Raw genomic sequence first — 23,698 nt, 5'->3', positions numbered from 1 at the left:
CTGGGCGTAAACGGCACGCTGTCGCTGTTGAGCAAACCTTGGTGCGTGTTCCTGCTCCCACAGACCCTCCAGAAGGAAATCCAGGGGCACCAGCCTCGCATCGACGACATCTTCGAGAGGAGCCAGAGCATCGTCACCGACAGCAGCAGCCTGAACGCCGAGGCCATCCGGCAGAGGCTCGCCGACCTGCGGCAGCTGTGGGGCCTCCTCATCGAGGAGACGGAGAAGCGGCACCGGCGGCTGGAGGAGGCGCAGAGGGCCCAGCAGTACTACTTCGACGCGGCCGAGGCCGAGGCGTGGATGAGTGAGCAGGAGCTGTACATGATGTCCGAGGAGAAGGCCAAGGTGAGCGGGTCCAGCCCCCAGGGAGGAAGCTGGACGCACCCGGCCGCTCTCCCCCGAGCCTCTCCCCCGAGCCTCTTGCTGATGGCCATGTCTTTGTGGGACATCTCATTGCTGCCTTTGCGTGTCAGGGGGCACCCTGGGGCATAAAGGTGCCTGGGATTCTATTGTCTGAATCCTGGCATGTCATTGACAATGGGTCGTCCTATCTTTTTTTTTTTTTTTAATTTAAATTTGCCAGAACCCTTCTTACACGCTTAGTTACAGGGCTACCTAAGTTTTATACACGTGATACTTCTAAGACCATTTGCAACCATTGCCAGGCTCCAGAATGCTGAGAGCCCGCTTGTCTGTGACACTGTGAGGAGTCAGCCTCAGCACACACTGGCTGGGCCTGGCTTCCTTCCTGCTCAGAGGGTCTCAGTCATCCCCTTGCCTCACGTTCGTCCTTCACACGGTCTAGATCAGTGGTCGGCAAACTCATTAGTCAACAGAGCCAAGTATCAACAGTACGATTGAAATTTCTTTTGAGAGCCGAATTTTTTAAACTTAAACTGTATAGGTAGGTACATTGTTATTAACTTAATTAGGATACTCCTGAGCTGGCCTTTGCCAAAAACGTCCTCAATCTGATTGAGGTACGTTCGCTGAGGTCCACCCCTTCCAACTCTCCCATCCACACTCGTCTTGTATACTTGTTTCGTCTATCTCCTTTCGTTCTTCCTCTCTATATGTCCAAACCCTCTCAACATACCTTTCTCAATCCTCGACACTACATCTTCTTTCACTCCACAGCGTTCCCTAAAATTAACGTAATCAACTTTACTTAAAGTTTTAAGTCAACTTCACACTGTACGTGTGCGCCTGCACATGGTATTTTGTGGAAGAGCCACACTCAAGGGGCCAAAGAGCCGCATGTGGCTCGCGAGCCGCGGTTTGCCGACCACTAGTCTAGTTCATGCTGACACTCTTTTTTTGTTCTTTTTTTAGAAAAATATATGTGTATTGATTTCAGAGAGGAAGGAAAATGGAGAAAGATAGAAACATCAATGATGAGAGAGAATCATTGATCAGCTGCCTCCTGCACGCCCCGCACTGGGGATCAAGCCCACAACCCGGGCATGTGCCCTGGCCGGGAATCTAACCGCGACCTCCTGGTTCATGGGTTGACGCTCAGCCACGGAGCCACGCCGGCCAGGCCCTGTTGACGCTCCTGAACTGCTTCTGTGTTCCACTGCCCAGGTCTCGCTTCTGGGCTTTTCTTTCTCCAAGTCTCCCCTCTGGCCCCTCCGCGTGGCATCCTGCCCCCGTGAAGGTGGTGTTGGGCCTGAGGGGACGGCGGTGGCCTCTCTCTGCAGGATGAGCAGAGTGCCGTTTCCATGTTGAAGAAGCACCAGATTCTGGAGCAGGCGGTGGAGGACTACGCGGAGACGGTGCATCAGCTCTCCAAGACCAGCCGGGCCCTGGTGGCCGACAGCCATCCTGAAAGGTGATGCCGTTTGTCCAGCGAGCCCGGGCTACCCGTTCTCCAGGGAGGGCCTCTTACTTCACCCGCGCCCAAGCTGCGGCTGGCGCTCACCTGAGTAACTGGCACCATAGAGCTTTGAGAAGCATCTTGATAACAGACCAGTAGGCCTCTGCTGCGTAGGAGGGTGAGCTGTTAGGTAGGAAATGGTTCTTGTCAGTGAACTATCTCCTGGTCAGGCCCCTATTGAAAGACCACTGGTGACTGGAGTCAGAAGTGCAGAGTGATTTGCACAGATACGTTATCAAAGCGCCTACCGGTGCGTCGAAAAGGTCATCATTCTAGGAAAGTAATTTCTAGTTCTGAGAGGAGTGGGGTAGTGTGATTACTAGTAGTCGCTAGTAGATAGAAGTGGACCTATTAAGTAAAAGGGCTCCAGGAAGAACCAAAAGATACCACCTCCTGCCTCACACACCTCAAGTCCTCGAATGCCTTAGCATTAAGAAGATAAAAGAGGTGCGTGTGGCACTCCCAGCTCTATGCCAGGCTCCTGTGTTAACTCCAGTGGCCGTCACTTTAGGTTTTCTGTGTCTGTAGCTGACTCAGGAAAGGAATAGGCCTTGTGCGTTACCCAAAGCAGGTTGGAGATGGGGTCTCTCGGGTGTTCATGCTCAGGATCCCCAGAAGGTGGGCCTTCCCAGCTTCCAGGGACAGGCACCAAGAAGCCTCGTCTCTCTGCTTTCCTGGTATAAGACAGTCATTCTGGGGATAAAGAGAGGAAGAGGTGGGTGCAGTTCACCCAGGGCCCGTGGGGAGCAGCAGGGCAGGGCCTGCCCTCCTGGCCAAGAAGAGCGCACAGCCCAGAGAGGTACAGGTGGTGCCATTCAGGGGTGCCACCTGTCCCTGGGCAGCATGGTACCTGAGAATGTGGGGTGGCTCCTGGATTTTGCATTAACTTTTAACGTCAGAGGAAATCCTGACCTGCAGAGCCAACAGGACAGTTAGAGTCGCTCCCTCCATCACGTCAGGTGGCCTTGGGCCTTAATTACGTCTTGTTTACATGTTGGCTCTTCTTTACCTGGAGTTGAAGTCAAACTTGAGAGTGTTGTTTTATATTTTAGGCTAAATAGGTTAACAGAGCTTCCTTCCCACCCCATTTGTTTTCTGCCTCAAGGAAGTTTGACATTTAAGTCCTTCTCCCCCACCACCTTCCCCCTTTCAGTGAGCGCATCAGCATGAGGCAGTCCAAAGTGGATAAGCTGTACGCGGGTCTGAAGGACCTGGCGGAGGAGCGGAGAGGCAAGCTGGACGAGAGGCACAGGCTGTTCCAGCTCAACCGGGAGGTGGACGACCTGGAGCAGTGGATCGCGGAGAGGGAGGTGGTCGCAGGGTCGCACGAGCTGGGGCAGGACTACGAGCACGTCACGGCAAGTACTGGGGCGGAGCACAGGCGGGTGGGCGGTGATCCACGGGTGTGGTTGGCCGTCTGCGAGCGGAGAAAATGCCCTGTACGCCAAGGTCATGGGATTTCGTTTCCACTCTGTCACTGGGCGACTTTGAATTGGGTTGCTTAACCTCTCTGTGCCCCTTTCTGTGGAAGAAGGACATGGAGCCGGTGCCTTACTCGGGCTCCAGGGAATGAATGGGAAGGAATTCCGATTGATAACAGGTCCTAGAGCTAAGACCTGTCGCCAGGCCATGCATACTCCTTGTTTCTTTCCAGAGGACGTTCGTGTGATCAAGAAGTAAAATGTTCACGATAGTCTCACTGATTTCCTTGCGCTCATCTCTGTTTCAGATGCTGCAGGAACGGTTCCGGGAGTTTGCTCGGGACACGGGGAACATTGGGCAGGAGCGCGTGGACACCGTCAATCACATGGCAGACGAGCTCATCAACTCGGGCCACTCGGACGCCGCCACCATCGCCGAGTGGAAGGACGGGCTCAACGAAGCCTGGGCCGACCTGCTGGAGCTCATTGACACACGAACCCAGATCCTCGCTGCCTCCTACGAACTGCACAAGTTTTACCACGACGCCAAGGAGATCTTTGGGCGCATACAGGACAAGCACAAGAAACTCCCCGAGGAGCTGGGGAGAGACCAGAACACGGTGGAGACCTTGCAGAGAATGCACACCACGTTCGAGCACGACATCCAGGCCCTGGGCACTCAGGTGGGTGGCGGAGCCTTCCGGGGGCGGGGCGAGGGGCGGGGCGTTTCTCTTTCCAGAGCATCTTTGGGAATCTCTCGCTGCTCCTCGACTCCAAAGCATGCCTCAAAGAGTGGCCTAAGTTAAATGCGTGTGCATGCACGCACGCATGTGAAACGCTCCATTTATTTGGGAGAACTCACCTGTCCGAAAGTTCTACATTTGCTGCATTTGCAGACCTTGTTTAGAGGCACATCCTCGTGATTAAAATAAGCCAGATGCACACACAAAGCATTTGCAAGTAATAGACCTTCTCAACAAGAATTTGTATCATGTTAGCATATCTATCCAGAATCGTTTCCAAAAGAATACCGTATTATTTTACATCAACCAGGGTCTGCGTTACATGACACAAAGGAAAACCAGGTTCTGACCTTGTCGTATGCCGGTGTCTTCCCCAGTGTGAAATGCTAACACTAAGACTCTGGTTCAAAGGTGCTTGATTCAGCGATCACCATGTAACAGTCAGAGTCTGTAGGAAACTCACTCTGGATCGCTCCCTCGTCTCTGCAGTTTCTTGTTCAGTCTTTTAGGTGGAAAATAAATTGTATCCTTCCCTCCTCCCCCCAGATTTCATGGTCCTAGAGAAGTCAGTTTTATTGTAGATACCAGCCCTCAGTCTATTGGGGGTTTTGTTCTTGTCTATTAAGAGCACATTGATCATATAGTGTAGGGGCTGGCAAACTTCTGTAGAATCCAAGATAGTAAATCTTTTCAGCTTTGCGGGACATACCATTCCTGTCACTGCTAACCAGCTCTGCCGTTGCAGCGTCAAGCAGCTACAGAGTGTGGAAATACGGGGCATGGCTGCGTGCCAGGGCATCCTTATTTATAAGACAGGCAGCCAGGTTCAGCGTGGGCCGACCCTGATCTGGCACATCTGCCTTACCGTTCTCTTGTGGGCTCTGGGGTTTGCTCTGTGGAGGGACCACCTTCACTGCCTTTGTCTCACTTGCCCTTGATTCGCCCCCTTCTAGAAGCAGAGGGGGTCACAGCTGAGGCTCCGGCAGAAGTGCTGCAGCTTTGCCACCACGGGGGTGGATGGTGTTGAGGGAATGCTTAAAGAGATACATGGAGCGGCCTAGGGTCTGCGTCATGCAGAATGTAAAAGGGCCCATTGTGCGCTGGCTGAGTGCCAGAGCCTCCCTGGTATTTTCATGGCTGTATCAGGCCCTCTTGTGTGGAAGGGCCCTCGTACATTAACCAGTGCATGGATTGTATTCCCAGTCGTTTTGCTTTTGCAGGCAACACTACAGTAAATAACCTTATGTGCATTTCATTTCCTAAGTGTGCAAGAATGTGTAGGGTAAGGTCCCCAAAGTGAGGACCTAGAATCAAAGTTGCTTTTCTAACTCTGCTGCTGCTGCTGCCATTCGCCTCCTGTAGGAGCTGTGGCCGTTGTCCTGTCAGTAGGGAACTAGCTCACTGGGGTTAAATCACCCAACTTGAACTAATAGATAACAAAGTGCAGTATCTCCGTGTGGCCTCTTTTTATAAGGCCCATTGGCGTTTCCTGTTTTTGCAAAGGTTTTGACATTTAAGTTTTGAAATTTGTCTAGTTAAAATTCTACCTTCTTTGACATTCGTCTGTTGTTGTTTTTCAACTACATTAGATGCTGCATTTTTATGCTTTTCAAGTTGAACGGTCCCGTTGTGCGAGCTCTTAGAGATAACACATAGATTGTTTTCAGCAACATCAAACAGCCGTGGAAAAAGTTGTTCTCAAAGTGCTCTTCCTGGCAGTTTCTCGTGATAAAAACATCGTCTTTACCTTGAAGACGAGTGTTTTCTGCATCATCCTTACGTCCCTGGCCACCTCCGGGGGACCGTGCTGTAACCTTTCATTTGTTCCATCATTTATGCAGAACTTAATATTGTCCTTCAGTACATTTCTAGTGCCCTTGGGGCTGGTGACGGATCTCCCTGATGAAATTGTGAGCGTCTCGGGGCCGGGGGACCCATTGTGACTTGGTGTGTAAACAGAAGAAGGGGGGGCGCACGTGTGAAGGAAGTGTGGGGTGATGGAGCCAAGGCCCGGCCTCTGACCCGGCTGTCCCCCCGCCACTCTGCAGGTGAGGCAGCTGCAGGAGGACGCGGCCCGCCTCCAGGCAGCCTACGCGGGTGACAAGGCCGATGACATCCAGAAGAGGGAGAACGAGGTCCTGGAGGCCTGGAAGGCCCTGCTAGACTCCTGTGAGGGCCGCCGGGTGCGGCTGGTGGACACGGGGGACAAGTTCCGCTTCTTCAGCATGGTGCGGGACCTCATGCTGTGGATGGAGGATGTCATCCGGCAGATCGAGGCCCAGGAGAAGCCCAGGTAACACGCCAGCTCCCTGGGCAGGAAATCCGGCGAGTGGCCCTGGGCAGTGTGTGGATGGGACCTTCCCGAGAGAGCTGGGGCCTGGCCTGACGCTTCGAGGCCGGAGCAGGGTGGGGAGGCGTGTCGGGGGAGCCGCACTGCCTCCTGCACACACTGGCCGGGGAGGGAGGGGCCCAGCGCTGGCGGGCCCGCCCCGTTTCTCCCTCCACCTGCCCCCACGTTCCACACCCACCCAGGCTCTCCTGCCCTTGGGCATGACTAGCTCTGCCTCGTCATTGACGTGTGGGGGCTTTTCTGAGTTCTTTATCTGTCCGTTAGATTCAAAACCACTCTGTCCCTTTCATAGACAGTTGCTGGAGGAGTCTCTTAACCCTGCATCTGCTCCCATGGTATAAGATGATTAATACTTGTTCTGTATCTTCCCTTTGGCTGTCTCATGCAAAGCAGTGAAGAGAAGCTCATAGATGAACAAGCAGGCACATAGCTTCCAGTTCACCCCCATCAGCTCCACCCCCACCTCACTGAGCAATGAGCCACATCCCAAGAGAAGAAATACATGGAATATAATGTGTTCGTGGATGTAAAATATATGTATTGCACATATAATGTATATACTGTATTTCCTAGATCAGACTCCCAGGCTTAGGTTCTGGCTCATGAGAAGCTCTCGGCTCCACCAGCCATTGGTTTCTGAGCTGGTCCCGCTCTGTGTGTCTCCGTGTCCAGAGAAGGAGGGAGATACCAGCTGCTCTTTTGAACACACATGTGCTGAACCTTTGGCAGCTAACTCACTGGGGTACGCTTGGGGACACACGTTAATGCTCCTGTACCTTCTTGAGTCTGAATTGCATTTCACAGTAAGTGTGAACAGACATCCCGTGGTTTTTCCAGCATCTGCCTGGCAGCCATTGTGAATTGCTCAGGCACGCGCGCGCGCGCGCACACACACACACACACACACATGAAAGCACACTTAGCTGGTCCTGAATTATACTGTCATCGCCCTTTAGCTCCTGTGACTCAGACTGTGACTCAGACCTTCCAGGTAAATCGTGCCGTCAAGCAGTTTCCTACTAATTAATTACGTGTTTTGAAACCAACCCATTTATTTGGAAAGCTTGATCTCCTAAAGGGGGTATTATTTGTCCCATTTTAGGGATGTGTCATCTGTTGAACTATTGATGAATAATCATCAAGGTATCAAAGCTGAAATTGATGCTCGTAACGACAGTTTCACAACCTGCATTGAACTTGGGAAATCCCTGTTGGCGAGAAAGCACTATGCATCTGAGGAGGTAGGTGCCCTGTTTCGGGGTCCCAGGGTGACCGCAGCTGTGTTAAGATGTACAATGACTTTATTTTGTGAGTATGTATGTACGTGTGTGTATGTATCCACAGAGAAAAATGCATATGTACATTTATATATACGTATGCACATACTTATCTATATCTCAGAACTTCTTGCTTCTTTCCTGTGTGTGTAGAAAATAATTACTCAGGCTGTGGGCAGAGCCAGGAACTCCAAATCCGAGGCCCAGCAGACACTGTTTGAGGGCCCCAGGGTGAGGTTTCGGCCTCTCTCAGCTTCATCAGTACTCTCCCCGGGTGACCCCTTCGCCCTCGCATGTGCCCTCGATCCCTTTGCTCCTCAGTGGCGGTTGCTACTTCCAGTTAGGGTAACGGTAGTACAGAGGTAGCTGGTTAGTCTGTGTGTGGCCCCTTCAGGGGCCTGGAAGTTCCCGGAGAGGTCAGGGCTCGGCCCCTTGCTGTCCCTCCCTCCCTCCCGAAGTGTTTGCCTAGGGAGCCCCCGGGGCTGGAGGGACTCAGTGCAGAGCTGGCCTCAGGACAAAGCCGCTCGGGGGAGCAGGCCTGGCTCTCCACCCTCCTGCTGCCTCTGCTCTCCCAGGGGTTTCCTGGCTCAGTGATGGTTTTGACAGAAAGTGTGTTTTTCGTGTGTGGAGTGGCCTGTCAAGGGGAAACCAGGAGGATGTGGTCCCTTCTATTAAGATGTCCCGCTGGTGCTGCTTTTCTCACAGATCAAGGAAAAGTTACTGCAGTTGACGGAGAAGAGGAAAGAAATGATTGACAAGTGGGAAGACCGATGGGAGTGGTTAAGACTGAGTAAGGACATACTTGGTTTTTCTCTCTCTGCTCTTTCTGGGTGTCCCTTGAAAGAATGCCAGTTTATTTTCCTGCTTTAGTTGATTTGATGTGATGTTATCACTTAACGATGTTTGGAATAAACGCTCCCCTTTTTAATGCCCTATCTCACCATCTGTGCTAAGGACTGTTAAGTAGTTCCCTGAGGCTTTTTATTCTTCACCTCATGATTGATCACCTGTTGTGAGTGGGGTTTGGGTGTTCTAGGAACAGCATGGGGAGGGCAGAATTGGGTATCCCTCTGGGGGAGTACAGAAGGAAGGTCCCCCCACTACCCTCAGATTATTACTGCAGAGTTGAGGAGGTAGAAAGTTGGCCTGATTAGGTCTTATATTTGGTGCTCTTAGAAGGGCGAGGACAAAATAAAATAAAAGTTAACAACTGTAAATGTTTTACAGGGAACTAGGCATTATCCTAAGTGTCTCATAGGTTTTTCTGTATTTACTCCCCACAATGACCCACTGAGATGGACTCTCCTTTTAATCTCTTTTTATAGAGGAATATGTGAAATCACAGAGCGCATAATATTGGGAATAACATTTAATAATTGGTATGAACTCTTAACAGTAGCCCAACTCAGCGTTATTTGTGCACGCTGCCGTTCTGTGTTTGGGCTCTGGGCCCCGTCCTGGTGTTATTCCCACCCTCAGACCCCAGGGTTGCTTACGAGAAAGAGTATCCAAGGGCCTTTTCTAAAAGGTGTGTAAGAGACCTGGGGAAGCCACCTCACCCTGTTGTGCCCAGAACCCTCTTTCGAAAACGAAATCCCACTTTTGACCATTCTTTGGATGAGCATTTGCTGTACATTCTTAGAATTCCCAGGGCAGGTTCAGTGTAGTTCAGCAAAACCCCTACCTATTGCACCCCCTGTGTAGTGGGTGCCAGCTTATATGGTGAGGTGACAGGTCTCTGGTGCAGTGGTGGCACCTTTTCCTTGTGGCCTGGTTGGGGGCTACCAGGATGACAAAAGGAGACAGACACCTGGCAGTTCCTTGGGGCACGGATGCTCCCTGCAGTCCATTTTTTACCTGCGTAGCCCCTAGCACTGCTGCTGGAGATGTATGACAATTAATGTCCACCACAGCACAGCCCGAGGTCTTACCTGCCTTCGCACAGCTGCAGTGGACATCACACTTTCTCTAAGTGCGGAGGAATAGAACGAATAAGGCAAAAGCCTTAGCCCACATCATCTCCATTTTGTATAAAACTCCCCATATCCCTCCTGCTCTCTCACCTCTCCCCCCGCCCCCATAAAAGAACTACAACCCCCAAAAGGGTGCTTTGTGAATGCCTGCTCCTTCGGGCATAGTCTGTCTGATTGTATGTAGACTGAATTCCTTGCAGGTTTGTCTGAGGTTTATCTCACTCGAGAAGGCTCAGTGAGCAGAGAGCACCTTCAAGGCCTGGGCTGTCTAGTATGGTAGCCACTGCCCACAGGTAGCCTTTGAGGACTTGAAATGTGACTGGTCCAAACTGAGGCGTGTCAGAACTCTAAAATACACCTCAGATTTCAAAGACAGAAGAAAAGATACCAATTTCTTATATTGATGACATGTTGAATATGATAACAGTTTGATATGTCAGTTTGTCTCAAACATGCTTTTGAAATTAATTTCCCCCATTTCTTTTCAACGTGGCGCCTGGAAAAGTTGAGGTTGCATCGGTAGCTCACTTGACATTTATTTAGACAGCTCTGATCTAGACTATAGACGGGTTGTGCAGGCAGCTGCCAGCAGAGGGCAGTGCCACCCCTGTCTGCCAGGCCCCCTGCTGGCCCGTACTCACTCTCGGTACCCTGTGCAGTTCTGGAAGTCCATCAGTTCTCGAGGGACGCCAGTGTGGCCGAGGCCTGGCTGCTCGGACAGGAGCCATACCTATCCAGCCGGGAAATTGGCCAGAGCGTGGACGAGGTGGAGAAGCTCATCAAGCGCCACGAGGCTTTCGAAAAGTCTGCAGCGACCTGGGATGAGAGGTTCTCCGCCCTGGAGAGGCTGACGACGGTATGTGCCGCCGGGTGCCTGGCCTGTTGGTTCCCCTGGCAGCCTCTTTTCCGAAAATGCTCGCCTCCTAGACCCGGGAATTCACATCATTCCTCTGCTTCTCAGAGCAGCCAGGATCTTCCTGAAATGGGTGGCTATCTTGGTTCAGAACCTGGGGAGACTCTGGGGCCATCACCCCTCCATCATTTCCTAGGCACCTGGATTTAAGGTCACTTCTGATAGCTTCCTGCCTGGGAGTTGATGGGTTGGGGTTTGCTTTTCTCCTTTGATCCGTCTTTCGTCCTGTGGCTCCCAGCAGCATTGGGTTTCCAGGGAGCATAGCCTTGCAGCTTTCTTCACAATTTCAGAATTAGAATTCCCATCATCCTAGCTTGATCCTAGACCACTGAAAACCTCACCATTCCCAAAAATATCTCTGCCAATATGAAGGCCTTTAATAGGGCCTGTTCACTGGTGTTTCCTCCCGCAAGACACTTGCACTCCTGGTAGAAAACCGACTCTTTATGGTTTACATTAATGGTGCTCTTTCACTCCAATTTTTATGTGTTGTTTGGGTTTTGGCTGAACACCAATCCCTGCCACGCACAGGCAGCCTGAGAACCCCTGCACTGTCCCAGTGGTGTCTGAGCTCTGATGGGAAGCCAGCATGGCCCTGCTTCCTAAGCAGAGTTGAGAGCTGCCGCTTTGTGTAGGAACTGAGCCTAGTGTCCCCAGGGCATACAGACAACTCCTGGGAATTCTCCCAGCCCCTGCAATGGACCTGTTTCATCACTCGCATCCCGCTTCCTGTCGCTTGGACGTGTGGCTGCAGTTCTGTGATCCTAATGCCATTTTGCTTAGGATGTTAGAGCCACTAGTTGGCCATTGTGACCCAGGGTAGAAAGCTCGGCGTCCAGGACTTCCTGGGTTCGTCTAGAGCCCGCTCCTTAAAAGAGGCAGAGTTCGGGGCTCTGCTGAACGCCACCTTGTTCTCTCTCAGTTGGAGCTACTGGAGGTGCGCAGGCAGCAAGAGGAAGAGGAGAGGAAAAGGCGGCCGCCCTCGCCCGAGCCGAGCACAAAGGTTTCTGAGGACACCGAGTCCCAGCAGCAGTGGTGAGTCCCGGCACGGCCCTGGAGCCTTAGCGTTAGCGGCAGGTGAGGTGCAGGGAGGAGCATCTTTTCTAAGCCTGTGGGTGCCGGCCTAACCCCATGTCCTTCCTGTTACTTCCTTCTGTAGAGCTTTTAGGGTCTGTGTAGGCACCCCTGGCTTGTCCACGGTCACATTGCTGGGTAGGCAGCAGCAGGGGATATAGACAGTGCCCTCTCTACTGCCCGTAGGTGCTCCCACGGGTACACACACACACACTCAGAATTCCCATAAGATTTCATGGAGGGAGTGAACCACCCAGATTTCTTGCCAGTGATTTTGGGGAGATGCTTTTTGAAAGTTCTGGGTGACTTCCCAGGAAGGACAGAAATCACTCTGCTTCCGAAAGTCTGTTATTGTGCCGTGGTAAGAGCTCCGTGATAAACCCAGTGCTGCCTTGTGGGGAGGATGGGCCTGCAGTCTTCCCGCCCCGTCTAGAGTGGGTGTGAAACACTTAGAAAGATTTTAAAAGAAATCAAATTGTGCAAAAGAGGGTTGCATGTGTTTTTCGAAGAGAAAGCCTGTAATAAAAGTGACTGATGTTCTCTCCATTCTTTCCTACTGTTTTCTCTTTCCCTCTTTTCTTCCCCCTCCCCCGTCCTCCTTCCCCCTTCACCCAACAGGGATACTTCGAAAGGAGAGCAAGTTTCCCAGAATGGTTTGCCGGCTGAACAGGGATCTCCACGGGTTAGTTACCGCTCTCAAACCTACCAAAACTACAAAAACTTTAATAGCAGACGGACAGCCAGTGACCAGCCATGGTCCGGACTGTGAAGTTCACTACCATTTGTCAAGAACCACTCTTTCCAAATCCTCATGGTTTGACCATTTGGCTTCCACTTCACCCACAGTGTTACAATTTTACTTAATTCATAGCCTTCCTTGGTTTCATATTTGTTTGCGTTAAATTCATGTTTATTTGAGTCTTTTAACTGATGGGATGCTCAGTTGCCTTAAAGCAACATACTTATTTTTTTGTTTATTTATGTGAGCTTTTTACTTTATTGAGATTTTACAGCAAAAGCCTTACATGAGTAATTGCAATTTAATGAGATTACAGCAAAATGAAGAAGAAAGCTAGAATCCGAAAGGTATGGCATACCCAGTTATACTAACAGGGTGCGGTACTGCACTATATGTAGCCCCTTTACAGATGTTATTAACCTGCGATAGTTTACTGGTAATTAGGAAGGCCCGGGTGTGCGGAAGGAGACTTTAAGTACTAAGATTAAAACCTAACGTCAGCGGTGTGACATTCCATGGAGGGTGCATCCATTTATTGAAAACGACAAGGAAAGAAAAAGGAAGTTGGATCTGCTTGGGAAGCTGTTTGAATTTTTGGGTGCAGCATCTCAAATGTTTGAGACCCTCGTATCGTTTATTACTTTTTACAAACCAGTTCCTCCCTTAGTTTTTCTGCCAAGTCCTGAGGTGAGAACTCCAGGCTTCCTGGCAGTGCCCGCTGAGGGCGGTGTGCCCTGGCCTCCGTCACCCTGGGCACCACCGGGATGCCGCAGGTGACCGCAGTTCTCAGCCCGCCTCCCGGACTTCCAGGCCCGGACCCTCAGCCAATGACTTCAGGCTGTCAAACTGTTTCAGTTTTTCCAACAAATGGAGCAAAAGCCATTCTGGTTCACCCTGATTACTTGAACACTGCCCGCGGTGGACCACCTCTAGGAGCAGTTGCAAGCCTCCTGGCTTCCGAAGTCATGTTAGCGTCTCTGTAGACAGAAACTCCGTTGTATGTCTCGTTACGGATTCACTTTTCATTTTCTGACGAAAATGACGTTCTTTTGTGGAGTTCTCTAAAAAGGAGTCTTTTAGGAGGGCATTTGTCAGACCGCCAGCAGGGACTGAAAATGTTTTAACGGGGATTCTGTTCCTTAGGAATAAACGCTAATGAAAGAGGTGATTTCCCTGTACTGATCAAGACAAAACCAGACCCATGTGACAGCACAGCCTCATGAGACATTCACTTGCTCGTTTGCCATACTTAGTGTTAGTGGAATCAGAAACCTGTTTTGATATGTGTTCTCCATGAGTTAAGTCTAATTTGTCTTTTCATTTCATGATGCATGTCTTTTTTTTTTCTTTTGTCAGGATAACATCATATAGCATCTTGTTTGTTTTTCCTTATTTCTATGTACATACCTATCTACTGTGATTGTAGATGGGTATATAGATAGATGCCAAGCTTCTTATGTTCTGGGGTAGTGTGCACCATTATTGGGTCTCTGCCTTAATACACACCAAATTCCATTTTAGAGAAGAGCCACTGCTTTGTCGTTGGTCTTGTAGGGAGCCCTGACGTGTGTTTCTGGCTCCAAAGTTCATGTGTCATTGACCTGTATGTATATGTGATGTTTCCATATATATGTTTAAATTTTGTATCATCAGGACTAATGCCCAATTTTATGCTTTTTGTATTCAAAAGACCAAAAAAATAATAATAATAATAAAACACCACAAAAAACAATGACAACAACCACATAAGCACACAGGAAAGTGGTGCTATGATGTCTTTGGCATGTGTTCTGTGACTATTTTTATCTAGGTTTTTAAATTGTAGCTTGCCAGAACAAATCTTTAATTCCAATTGGACTGGATTAGAAGGAGAAAAAGCCTTTTCATTCTTTTTGAGTTATGGTGCAGAGACTCAAGTTAATGAACTTGAAAATAGTGTTGCTTCGTGCACTTAGAAGACCAATCGGGCGTTTCTTGTGCTACTAGTTGTCACGTTGCATTTGTGTTCACCTTCTGATTTAAATATCTCAGGTGTACCAGCCACTAAAGCACTGTGGACTAATCGCTAAAGCGAAGCAACAGGGGGGGGCAGGGGAAGGGTGTGATCATGTGTACCCACTGTTTGGTCATAGCACTATGATTTGCTTTGGATGTTTGTCTCTAGTGGTGTGTTGTCTGTTGGCATGCTTAAGCACATGTCCATTAAAATTCATTTTGTTCCTTTTATTTTTCTTGTTTTCTTGTTGGTTAGTGATTCATTTGCATAAACATTAATTGTCTCTGCATACTGGTTTGGGGTTTTCTCTTTCCTTCTAACTCCAAAGAAAAAAATTTTTGCTGCAGAATCTCCTCCCCCCACCCGCCTCCCCGCAAGAGGCTTCCCCGGCCTTCCCCTGGAAGTCTGACCAAGTCCAATAAATTGCAGCCCTTTTTAAGTAAACTTCTCTCCGTCCAGGTCATCGCTGTCACTCGCAGTTTTGGAGTCACACCTGCAGCACTAATTTTTTTTAACCTGATTTCTGTACACACTAACTCCATGTCTCCCTGGACTCACGCCTGGCACAGGCCTCCAGACCAAACTCCTCCTTCCTCCCCCACCGGAAATTCCCCGGAAGCACACACACAACAGATTTGTCAACTTCAAAGTCCACTCACTGTCCTTTGACTCGGGGTTTTTTTGGTTGTTTTTTTTTTTATTTCCCCTCCTTCATCTCTCCCTTCAGGCGAAAGAGAGAACTATTTAAATAGCTGCCTGCTTCATAAGCAGTGCCCACAGGAAGGCCAGGATAGCCACTGTGCACCCCCCCTCCCCATGCCTTTCCGCCCTAAGAATCCATTTTCCATGTCGCTCTGCGGGTGAGGGTTCCAATCAAAAACACCCTTGAATCGCATAGCCTCTAATCTCCCCCTAAGCCCTGATGATAGTTTGTGTAGACGGAATATCAATGTGAGGCTCCCGCCCACGTAGACCAGACCTAAACCAGAGGTCCCGTTCCTGAGAGTTGACACATCTGAGTGGTCAAGCCGTGGTGGCCAGTCTACGTGTATCCCGTGGAGGGTGTCGCTGCTGGTTGGGTGTCATTTTGGTTCTGGGCAGCCGTGGTGGGGGACATAGCTAATGACCGTTGCCATTGACACCTCCATGTCTGTCCGTGTACGAGGGGAGCCAGGTTGTCTGTAATCCACTAAAGTGTCAGCCACACCCAGCTTTAGTAACTCGCTAATCCCACGCCCTGGGCGTGTCAGCCAAGGGCTGCTACAGGTAACGGTACACAGTTGATGGCACGCAGGCCGAAAGTGATAATGGCCCGAGACCCTACGGCATTTCCCAAGCCGCAAAGCCCTGAGGGTTACACTAGAAATGCGCTTGGGAAGGAGCAGCTCCCGAAGACGTCTCCCGCCTGAAGGGCCAGAGCCGCTGGAAGCCTGGCTGTGCCTGGGCTTTCTCGTCTCAGTGCAGCAAGGCACCGCGATCCACCAGCACGTGATGGGGAAGGCCCTGGTTCTGTCTTTGTTTGGGGGTAAATAGCCGTGTGGTGTTGAGTGACTGTGATTGGCTTTTCCGGCTCCTTTAACACAAACTACAACCCACTCACGATACAACTCCGGCAGATGTGGTTCCATTGATGTTTGTTGACTTGCCTCATTTCCTTCCAGCTCTTTAAGTTCCAAAGTCTAACTGGGATGGTAGCTGTGAAGTGCATGATTGTCGTCCTAATTTCTGCATGTGTTTATGACGATGTATTTTGGGGGGTGACGGGGAGGAGAGCCGGAGAGCATTTTCAGAAGCCGAAGGTCTTTCCTGTCTTACCTTGGGGGAATGCTGTGTAGTTCTGATAGAGTTGTCTCTCGGTCTGTTTGTGAATGCCCTTTCGCTTACACTTCCAGCCCTCCTGGTGGCGTCCTTGGTTGTAAGGTGGCTGCTGTATAACGTCCACTCTCTCATATTTAATACGTGTGATTGTGACCGTTGTCCTTTTGTTTTAAAGTAACCATGAGAGGAAATGGATCCCAGTTGCATTAGAGAAAATGGATTGATCAGAGGGGAGAGTGCAGTAAAACTCATACTGGCATTTCGCTTTTCTCATTTCCCTCAAGCGGGCGGGCATTAATCCCTTCCCACCTTCTAATGTCCTTGGTGTCCAGCTGGCTTTGTGGGATGTGCAATGGTTTTACTGTACTGCCTCGATCTGTGCCAGGCATTTATACACAGCCACGTGTGCGAGTCGGAGCGTATGTGGTTCCCCGCCCTGAGTCACGGGGTTAGCTGAATAGCCTCTCCGCTGTCCCTAGATGGCAGACACGGCGGACACGAGCGACATGGTCAATGGCGCCGCAGAACAGAGGACGAGTTCCAAAGAGTCCAGCCCCATCCCCTCCCCCACCTCCGATCGCAAAGCCAAGACTGCCCTCCCGGCCCAGAGTGCCGCCACCCTGCCGGCCAGAACCCAGGAGATGCCTTCGGCCCAGATGGAAGGCTTTCTGAACCGGAAGCACGAGTGGGAGGCCCACAACAAGAAAGCCTCCAGCAGGTACAGCGGCGAGCGAGGCGGGAAGTCAGCCCAGTAAAGGCCGGGGCGGGTCCACCTCCAGTGGAAAGGGGAGTGCGCGTTCGCATCGTTGATTTGTGCGTAGCTTCCTGGGCAACATGTTCTCAGGACGGGCCCTGGAAAGTAGAGTGCCTCGTATTCGCTGAGTAGGAAGAATTGGTTTTTTTAAGAAAATGTATTTTTATTGGTTTCATAGAGGAAGGGAGAGAGAGGAACATCAATGATGAGACTCATTGATCACTGCCTCCTGCGTTGCCCCACACTGGGGATCAAGTCAACCACCTGGGCACGTGCCCTGACCGGGAATCAAACCGTGACCTCCTGGTTCATAGGTCGACGCTCAACCAATGAGCCACGCCGGCCGAGCAAGAAGGAGTTAATATGCATGGAAATAGCAAAATCAGACCTCAGTGGCTCATCCTGAGAGGGACTACTAGGTTGCGGTTGAGGCTTCCCTGAAGAGAAATGATTTCATTATAGTTTTCCTCATTGTGGGGTTTTTAGAAACAGTCACCATTTCCTCTGCCTTATCTCCATACCAGTCTTTGTACTTATCATCTCCCAATAGACCTACTTTTTATTATCTCTGTTCATGAGGAAAGTGAGGCCCTGAGAGGTTAAGAAAGCCTCCTCTCTGTAGAAAGCTAGTCAGTGACACCGCTAGGGTGTCACTCACATCCCACTGCACAACCTGTGTGCTTAACCGGTAAATGCAACTGCCTGGGACCACCAGGTGCACGTGGTTCAGGGTCCCTGTTGGGCAAGGCAGTGCATCCAAGAGCTGCCACCCACATGGAGAACAACACTGATTGAATACGCGTAGACGGCTGTAAAGCCCCGTGTTCTAATAAAGCTAGCGTGTTATCCCAGGAGAAAGGCCACCTTTTTCTGATTCACCCAAAGGTTCCCTACGTACCAGTGGCCCTGGGCCTGCCCCCCTGGGAGGTTGCCAACCACGTAGAGAGCAGCTGAGGGGAGGCAGGCCTCCCCGGACCCCGGCCGGTGCCCTTTGCTGCAGGCGGGTGTCACCACAGAGCGCCGACGCCAACCAGTCTTGCCTGTCAGAGCCCAGAGGGCCCTTGCTGAGTAGCACCATGTGTTTCCCCCCAAATCCAGAGAGAGGAGTCGCCCTCAAACACCTACCACTGTAGGAGCATGTGCCCTGCCCAGGAACCCCCAGAGGCATTTTGTTCCATTTGTTTAGTTTTAGCAGGATTTAGGCGGGGCCTTCAACAGGCAGTCGCCGCACGTGGTATGAGGATCATGTTCATATTCATCAGACTCTTAGTTCTCGATGGGTGTGTGGTGTCGAGCCTTGACATTCCTTTCTTTATTGCTCAGGTCCTGGCACAATGTTTATTGTGTCATAAATAACCAAGAAATGGGTTTCTACAAAGATGCAAAGACAGCTGCTTCCGGAATTCCCTACCACAGCGAGGTCCCCGTGAGTCTGAAAGAGGCCATCTGTGAGGTGGCCCTCGATTACAAGAAGAAGAAACACGTGTTCAAGCTCAGGTGAGAGTTGGGTGTGTGTTTATTCTCACTCTGGGGATTGGTTTTCTTAGACTCTGTGATCTCCTCTGCAATTTAAAAAAATCACCAACCAAGCGACACACGGGTGTGTGTGGCACACGTCTGGGTCCTGGGGGCTGGCCAGTTGCCAGCTTCCCCATGGTTGGTGGCGCAGCCGAACGTCACTGTTCCCTGAGAGCAGGCGAGCCCCTCACATTTCACATTTCAGGGAAGCTTAGAGAAGTAGCTTCCCCATCTTTTCCGCTTCTCTGGACTCAGGAGCTGCTGTTCTTTGCTCTGAGTTACCTGTGGTGGAAGGGGGAGGGGGAGGGCCTGTGCCTGTGCCTCGCCCCCGGGATGTCAGCTGCCCCGGAACTGTCTCGCGCCACGTGTCCCTGCCCTGCAGAACACCTGCACGTCCCCATGTGGATCCAAGCCCAGAAGCTCTGCGTGGTGCTTGCAAGTGGCAGGAAAACATCGTCTCTTTTAAAAAATGTGAAAAGTATGTGTGTTAGCGGTTAGGCTGTTAGTTCGGTGCTTCTCAGACCTGCTGCTGTGGGATCTGACGAGCTCTGGGCTTCGGTTACGGGAGTCTCTGTGTCTCGTGCCAGCTGGACTGGGCCAGGGACTACAAATGAGCTTCAGACGGTGTGGCTTCCTGAGCTCTGCTGACGGGCCCTGGAGCTTCGGGGCGCGCAACACTGCATGCTCTGAGACGGGCATGGGCAGTGGGCTCCCCAGCTGCCTCCCTCTCTGTACGCTGTTGCTGCAGCTTCAGAGGGTTGGGGCATTGGCAAGGGCACTGGCCCTCCGCCCCTCCGACAGTGCCCCCTTCCTCATGACAGCCGTGGAGCAAAGGAGTAACCCCTCCAAGCTGGCGGCTTCTCGGTGTCGCAGGGATGGCCCTGCAAGGACACTTCCTTCGCTCTGAGACGTGCATAAGAAGAGAAGTCTCACAGACTGTCTCTGTGTGTCTGTTCAGAAACTGGTACTTGTTTTTTTTGTGTGTGTTTTTTTTTAATATATTTTTACTGATTTCAGAGCGGAAAGGAGAGGGAGAGAGAGAGAGATGGAAACATCAATGATGAGAATCGCTGCCTCCTGCACGCCCCACACTGGGGACCGAGCCCGCAATCTGGGCATGTTCCCTGATGGGGCATCAAACCATGACCTCCTGGTTCATAGGTCTACGCTCAACCACTGAGCCATGCCAGCCAGGCCAGAAACCAGTACTTGTAAATGTGAGGAATGCAAGATTAGTAGCAGAATTTCAAAAGGGCTTATAAATTTTAAAGAGCTTTCTCTTGAATTCAGTTTAGAGCAGTGGTTAGGCACCCAGGTGGTCTTCGCCACAACGAAGCCAGGTGTTGCTTCCTTTGGACTTTTTAAAGAAATCCTTCCAGTGGGTTGAAACACCGTGTTGCCTGTGTAAATTATATTAGCCCAGTTACATGGCTTCTTGATGTCCAAGGGGCCCCCGCTGGGCCTGTGCGTGTCCCGGGCATGGTTGGTGATGTCTGCACGGGCGTTTCTGGTTGATTCCTGTGCCTCTTTGTATCCCATGGAGGATATGGGAGTTGGGGGATGTTTTTTCCTTGTTATATTGTGACTTTCCTTTCTTCCTTCAAATTACAGACTAAATGATGGAAATGAGTACCTCTTCCAAGCCAAAGACGATGTAAGTTTCTAAGATTCTTTTCTCTCGAATACGTCATGATATGAAAGTGACCTGATAAGCTCTACGTGTAATGTTCGTCATATAAGTAATGGCTAGTGATGGCGCCTAGCGTCTGGTCTCCGTGGTCACTAACACGGGAGGGTGTTCGGTCCTTGTGTTTGTAGGAGGCAGGGAGTGCCATCTGTCCTTGCCGTGGCGAGGCAGCGAGTGCAAGGTCCTGTAGTCCACCCCCCAGCGGGTGAGGCACAGTGAGGTGTCCCAGTCAGGAGCCTCCCGATGGCACCCCACTGCCTTCAACCACCTATTTCATGGCTGTCTCCACCTCGGGGGAGAGAGAACAGCATGCGCAGTGCTTTAAACTGGGAAAAGCTTCCGTTAAACTTACAGTCTTATGTGTCAGATACATTACAATTTTAAATATTTTTTTAATTGATTTCAGAGAGGAAGGGAGAAAGAGAAAGAGAGAGAGAGAGACATCAATGATGAGAGAGAATCATCGATTGACTGCCTCCTGCACGCCCCACACTGGGGACTGAGTCCACAACCCGGGCATGTGCCCTGACTGGAAATCTAACCATGACCTCCTGGTGCATAGGTTGACGCTCAACCACTGAGCCACACCAACTGGGCAAATAAAATTTTAAAAGGGAGGCAACTACTAGAGGGATAGATACCTCACAGATGGAGACCAGACTCCCAGCTCCTCCAATGTCATGGGGCCATATACTAGAGGGCTGACCTCAGGCGCTGTACACCAAATTCTCGTGAGAGTTGAACCATGGTCACTCCACGGTCCTGACAAAGCAGAGGCTCCTTTGGGAGCTACTTACCCCTGAGTCAGCCCTGTTCCCAAGCCTCCCTACTGACAAGTCTCGGGCGGTCATGCCGCTGGAGCGAGAGCGTTTCGTGCCCATCCCTGTTAGCTGAGTCTCCCCTTTGCCTCCTCCTCTGTCCAGGAGGAAATGAACACATGGATCCAGGCCATCTCCTCTGCCATCTCCGCTGATAAGCACGAGGTGTCCGCCAGCACCCAGGGCACGCCAGCATCCAGTCGGGCGCAGACCTTGCCCACCAGTGTCGTCACCATCACCAGCGAGTCCAGTCCCGGCAAACGGGAGAAGGACAAAGAGAAAGACAAAGAGAAGCGGTTCAGCCTTTTTGGCAAAAAGAAGTGAACTCCTTCCCTTCACCTCCTGCCCTTCTCTTACCTTTTCAGTGAAATTCCAGCATGCAAGCTCAGAACCAACACATTACTCTCTGTGCCTAATGTTCCTCAATGTGGTTGATTTTTTTTTTTCTAATTTATAGAGCATTTCTGGGGGTGGGTCCGGGGGGAAATACACCTAAATACTTTATCTCCAAGTTACAAAAGTTTGAGGTGCAGAGGGAAGACCAGATTTTTTTAATGAAATTATATAGATTAGATCTCAATATTTAAACTGTTCCTCAATTTTGTGAGGCTGTGTTGGGAATAACTCGCCTCTAGTGCTGTTGGTATGCAAGGCAGCGGTGCTTAAAACAATATTTCCTGTGCTCTCCAGAGACACAATGTACCAATGTCCTGACACCATTCTCTGCCATTCACTCCCGTGGTTACCTTGAGTTTTGACTATTAGAAGTGCCCGCGATGGGACTGATGCTGATTTAGGCAGATCGTGTCCTAGGATCTCGCTGCAGCCTTAGTGCAGCTCCATGCTAACTCTACAGACCAAACCGTGCGTATCCGGCAGCACTTACTAACCACGACATGCGGCTTTTCTGCATCACCTGTGACGACGGTCAAGAATGTCGGTATCCAAGAAAGGAATAGAAAACTGATACTGTTTTAAATAATCTGTAATTTCAATTTTTTTTTTTTTTTGCTGAAATACATTATATTGTATGTTTGAGATAATTCTAGTACAAAGTATAATAAAACTAGATGTATAATAAACCCTTTAAATCATTGGTAAGTGTACAAGTGGAACTGAAGCATTTACTGGACAAAGTAACGTTACTCTAATGGTTACCTGCTCGTGCGTGGCCACACTGTGTTATAATTTGCTTCATTACCTTGCTCTTTGATACATAGTGTGCATTTCTCTGTCACTGTAACGGTTGTAATGACAAATTTTCATCCTACTGCACAATCACAATGGCATCGATAGGAATGAACTCCAGAGGCCGGGCCTGAGCAGGGAGGCGGTCACTCGGGCCCGGTGCTCAGTCGTATGACCTGGACCTCTCAACTTTTGCCCTCTCTGTTAAATATATGCTATGTCATTAAATGCTTTTAAATCTAGCACGGTGGGTAATGGTTGTTTTTTCTCTCCTGCGTACACGTGGCAAGTGGGGGAATTGCAAAGCAAGAGAGTAAGCAGGACTCGTTTTTTGCATTCTTGTGCTGGACCGGTGTACCAGCTTTGAAAACTACAGGAAACAGTAAAATGTATGGAATGCATGGCAGCTGCACATCTAGGTTTTTATTGTATTAAAAATTATATATATATATATATATATATATATATATATAAATTTTTTTAAATTGCTTTCAGAGAGGAAGGGAGAGATAGAAACCTCAATGATGAGAAAAAAATCATTGATTGGCTGCCTCCTGCACACCCCCTAGTGGGAATCAAGCCCGAAACCCAGGCATGTGTCCTGATGGGGAATTGAATCATGACCTCCTGGTTCATAGGTCGACACTCAACCACTGAGCCCGGCTGGTGGGCCACATCCAGGTTTTATCTTCCATTATAGAGGAGTTACCAGAGAGCGTGCTAAATGAGCTCTGAAACAGGGGTTGGCCAGTTTGTCCTGTAAAGAGGCAGAGATAGTGCCAAACAGGTTTGGCTCAGTGGACAGAGCGTTGGCCTGCGGACTCAGGGGTCCCGGGTTTGGTTCCAGTCGGGGGCATGTGTCTTGGTTGTGGGCACGTCCCCCGTGGGGGGTGTGCAGGAGGCAGCTGATCGATCTCTCTCATTGATGTTTCTGGCTCTCTGTCCCTCTCTCTGTGGGAAATCAATAAAATATATTAAAAAAAAAAAGAGGCAGAGATAGTAAATACAGTAAATGTTTTAGGTTTTGAGTCCACACTCTGTTGCAACTCCGCTGTTGCATAATGCACAGGCAGCCATAGACGATGCGAACGCCTGGGCATCCAGCCCGCTGCTTGACCCCAGGCCTGCAATTAGGTCTCTCTAAGAACCTCTGGTTTCTTTTAGTCCGAAATGGCATTCTGAAACCACACTCATTGCTTCTCGCTGGGTTGGTCCTTGTTTCTAGGCATGTCGGTACTCAAATGCAGGATTGTGGGGTCATTTTCACTCAGAGAATCGTGGTTCTCAAGGCAACAAGGGGTATAGAATGAGAAGATCCTATAAGTACTCATGCTTTATCCCATATTACAACTAAACTCCGAATAGCAATACTAGTACCACCACCAACATAATTACTGAGAACAGTTGTGTGTGTTTTTTTATTAACCTTTTTTTTAAATTTTGTGATCATGTAGACTCCCAAACGGTTATAAGAAATAATTTAAGCCTGGCCGGCATGGCTCAGTGTTTGAATGTTGACCTATGAACCGGGAGGTCACAGTTCGATTCCCAGT

General features: G+C 50.1%; 1 protein-coding gene across 8 annotated transcripts in view; it reads left to right on the top strand.

The window, feature by feature from the left end:
• Positions 1 to 22,387, top strand: part of SPTBN1 (spectrin beta, non-erythrocytic 1) — a 180,051-nt gene extending 157,664 nt beyond the window's left edge. For 3 of the 8 annotated variants that reach the window (XM_036334552.1, XM_036334553.1, XM_036334554.1), the window contains exons 23-36: positions 64 to 345; positions 1,701 to 1,831; positions 3,030 to 3,234; positions 3,606 to 3,980; positions 6,089 to 6,333; positions 7,493 to 7,631; positions 8,373 to 8,457; positions 10,300 to 10,496; positions 11,476 to 11,588; positions 12,246 to 12,309; positions 16,660 to 16,898; positions 18,258 to 18,431; positions 20,064 to 20,106; positions 21,063 to 21,281. In XM_036334552.1, coding sequence (XP_036190445.1) covers positions 64 to 345; positions 1,701 to 1,831; positions 3,030 to 3,234; positions 3,606 to 3,980; positions 6,089 to 6,333; positions 7,493 to 7,631; positions 8,373 to 8,457; positions 10,300 to 10,496; positions 11,476 to 11,588; positions 12,246 to 12,309; positions 16,660 to 16,898; positions 18,258 to 18,431; positions 20,064 to 20,106; positions 21,063 to 21,281 — 2,511 coding nt within the window. Of the gene's footprint in view, positions 1 to 63; positions 346 to 1,700; positions 1,832 to 3,029; positions 3,235 to 3,605; positions 3,981 to 6,088; positions 6,334 to 6,783; positions 7,325 to 7,346; positions 7,382 to 7,492; positions 7,632 to 8,372; positions 8,458 to 10,299; positions 10,497 to 11,475; positions 11,589 to 12,245; positions 14,593 to 16,659; positions 16,899 to 18,257; positions 18,432 to 20,063; positions 20,107 to 21,062 lie in introns of those variants that run through there. The other 5 variants (XM_036334555.1, XM_036334556.1, XM_036334558.1 and 2 more) reach the window with 4 other exon arrangements.
• The last annotated feature ends 1,311 nt before the right edge of the window (positions 22,388 to 23,698 follow it).

The sequence above is a fragment of the Myotis myotis genome, unplaced genomic scaffold, assembly GCF_014108235.1.
Source record: "Myotis myotis isolate mMyoMyo1 unplaced genomic scaffold, mMyoMyo1.p scaffold_m19_p_14, whole genome shotgun sequence".
NCBI classification, from domain to species: Eukaryota; Metazoa; Chordata; class Mammalia; order Chiroptera; family Vespertilionidae; genus Myotis; species Myotis myotis.
This window is presented reverse-complemented; position numbering and strand designations above follow the sequence as displayed.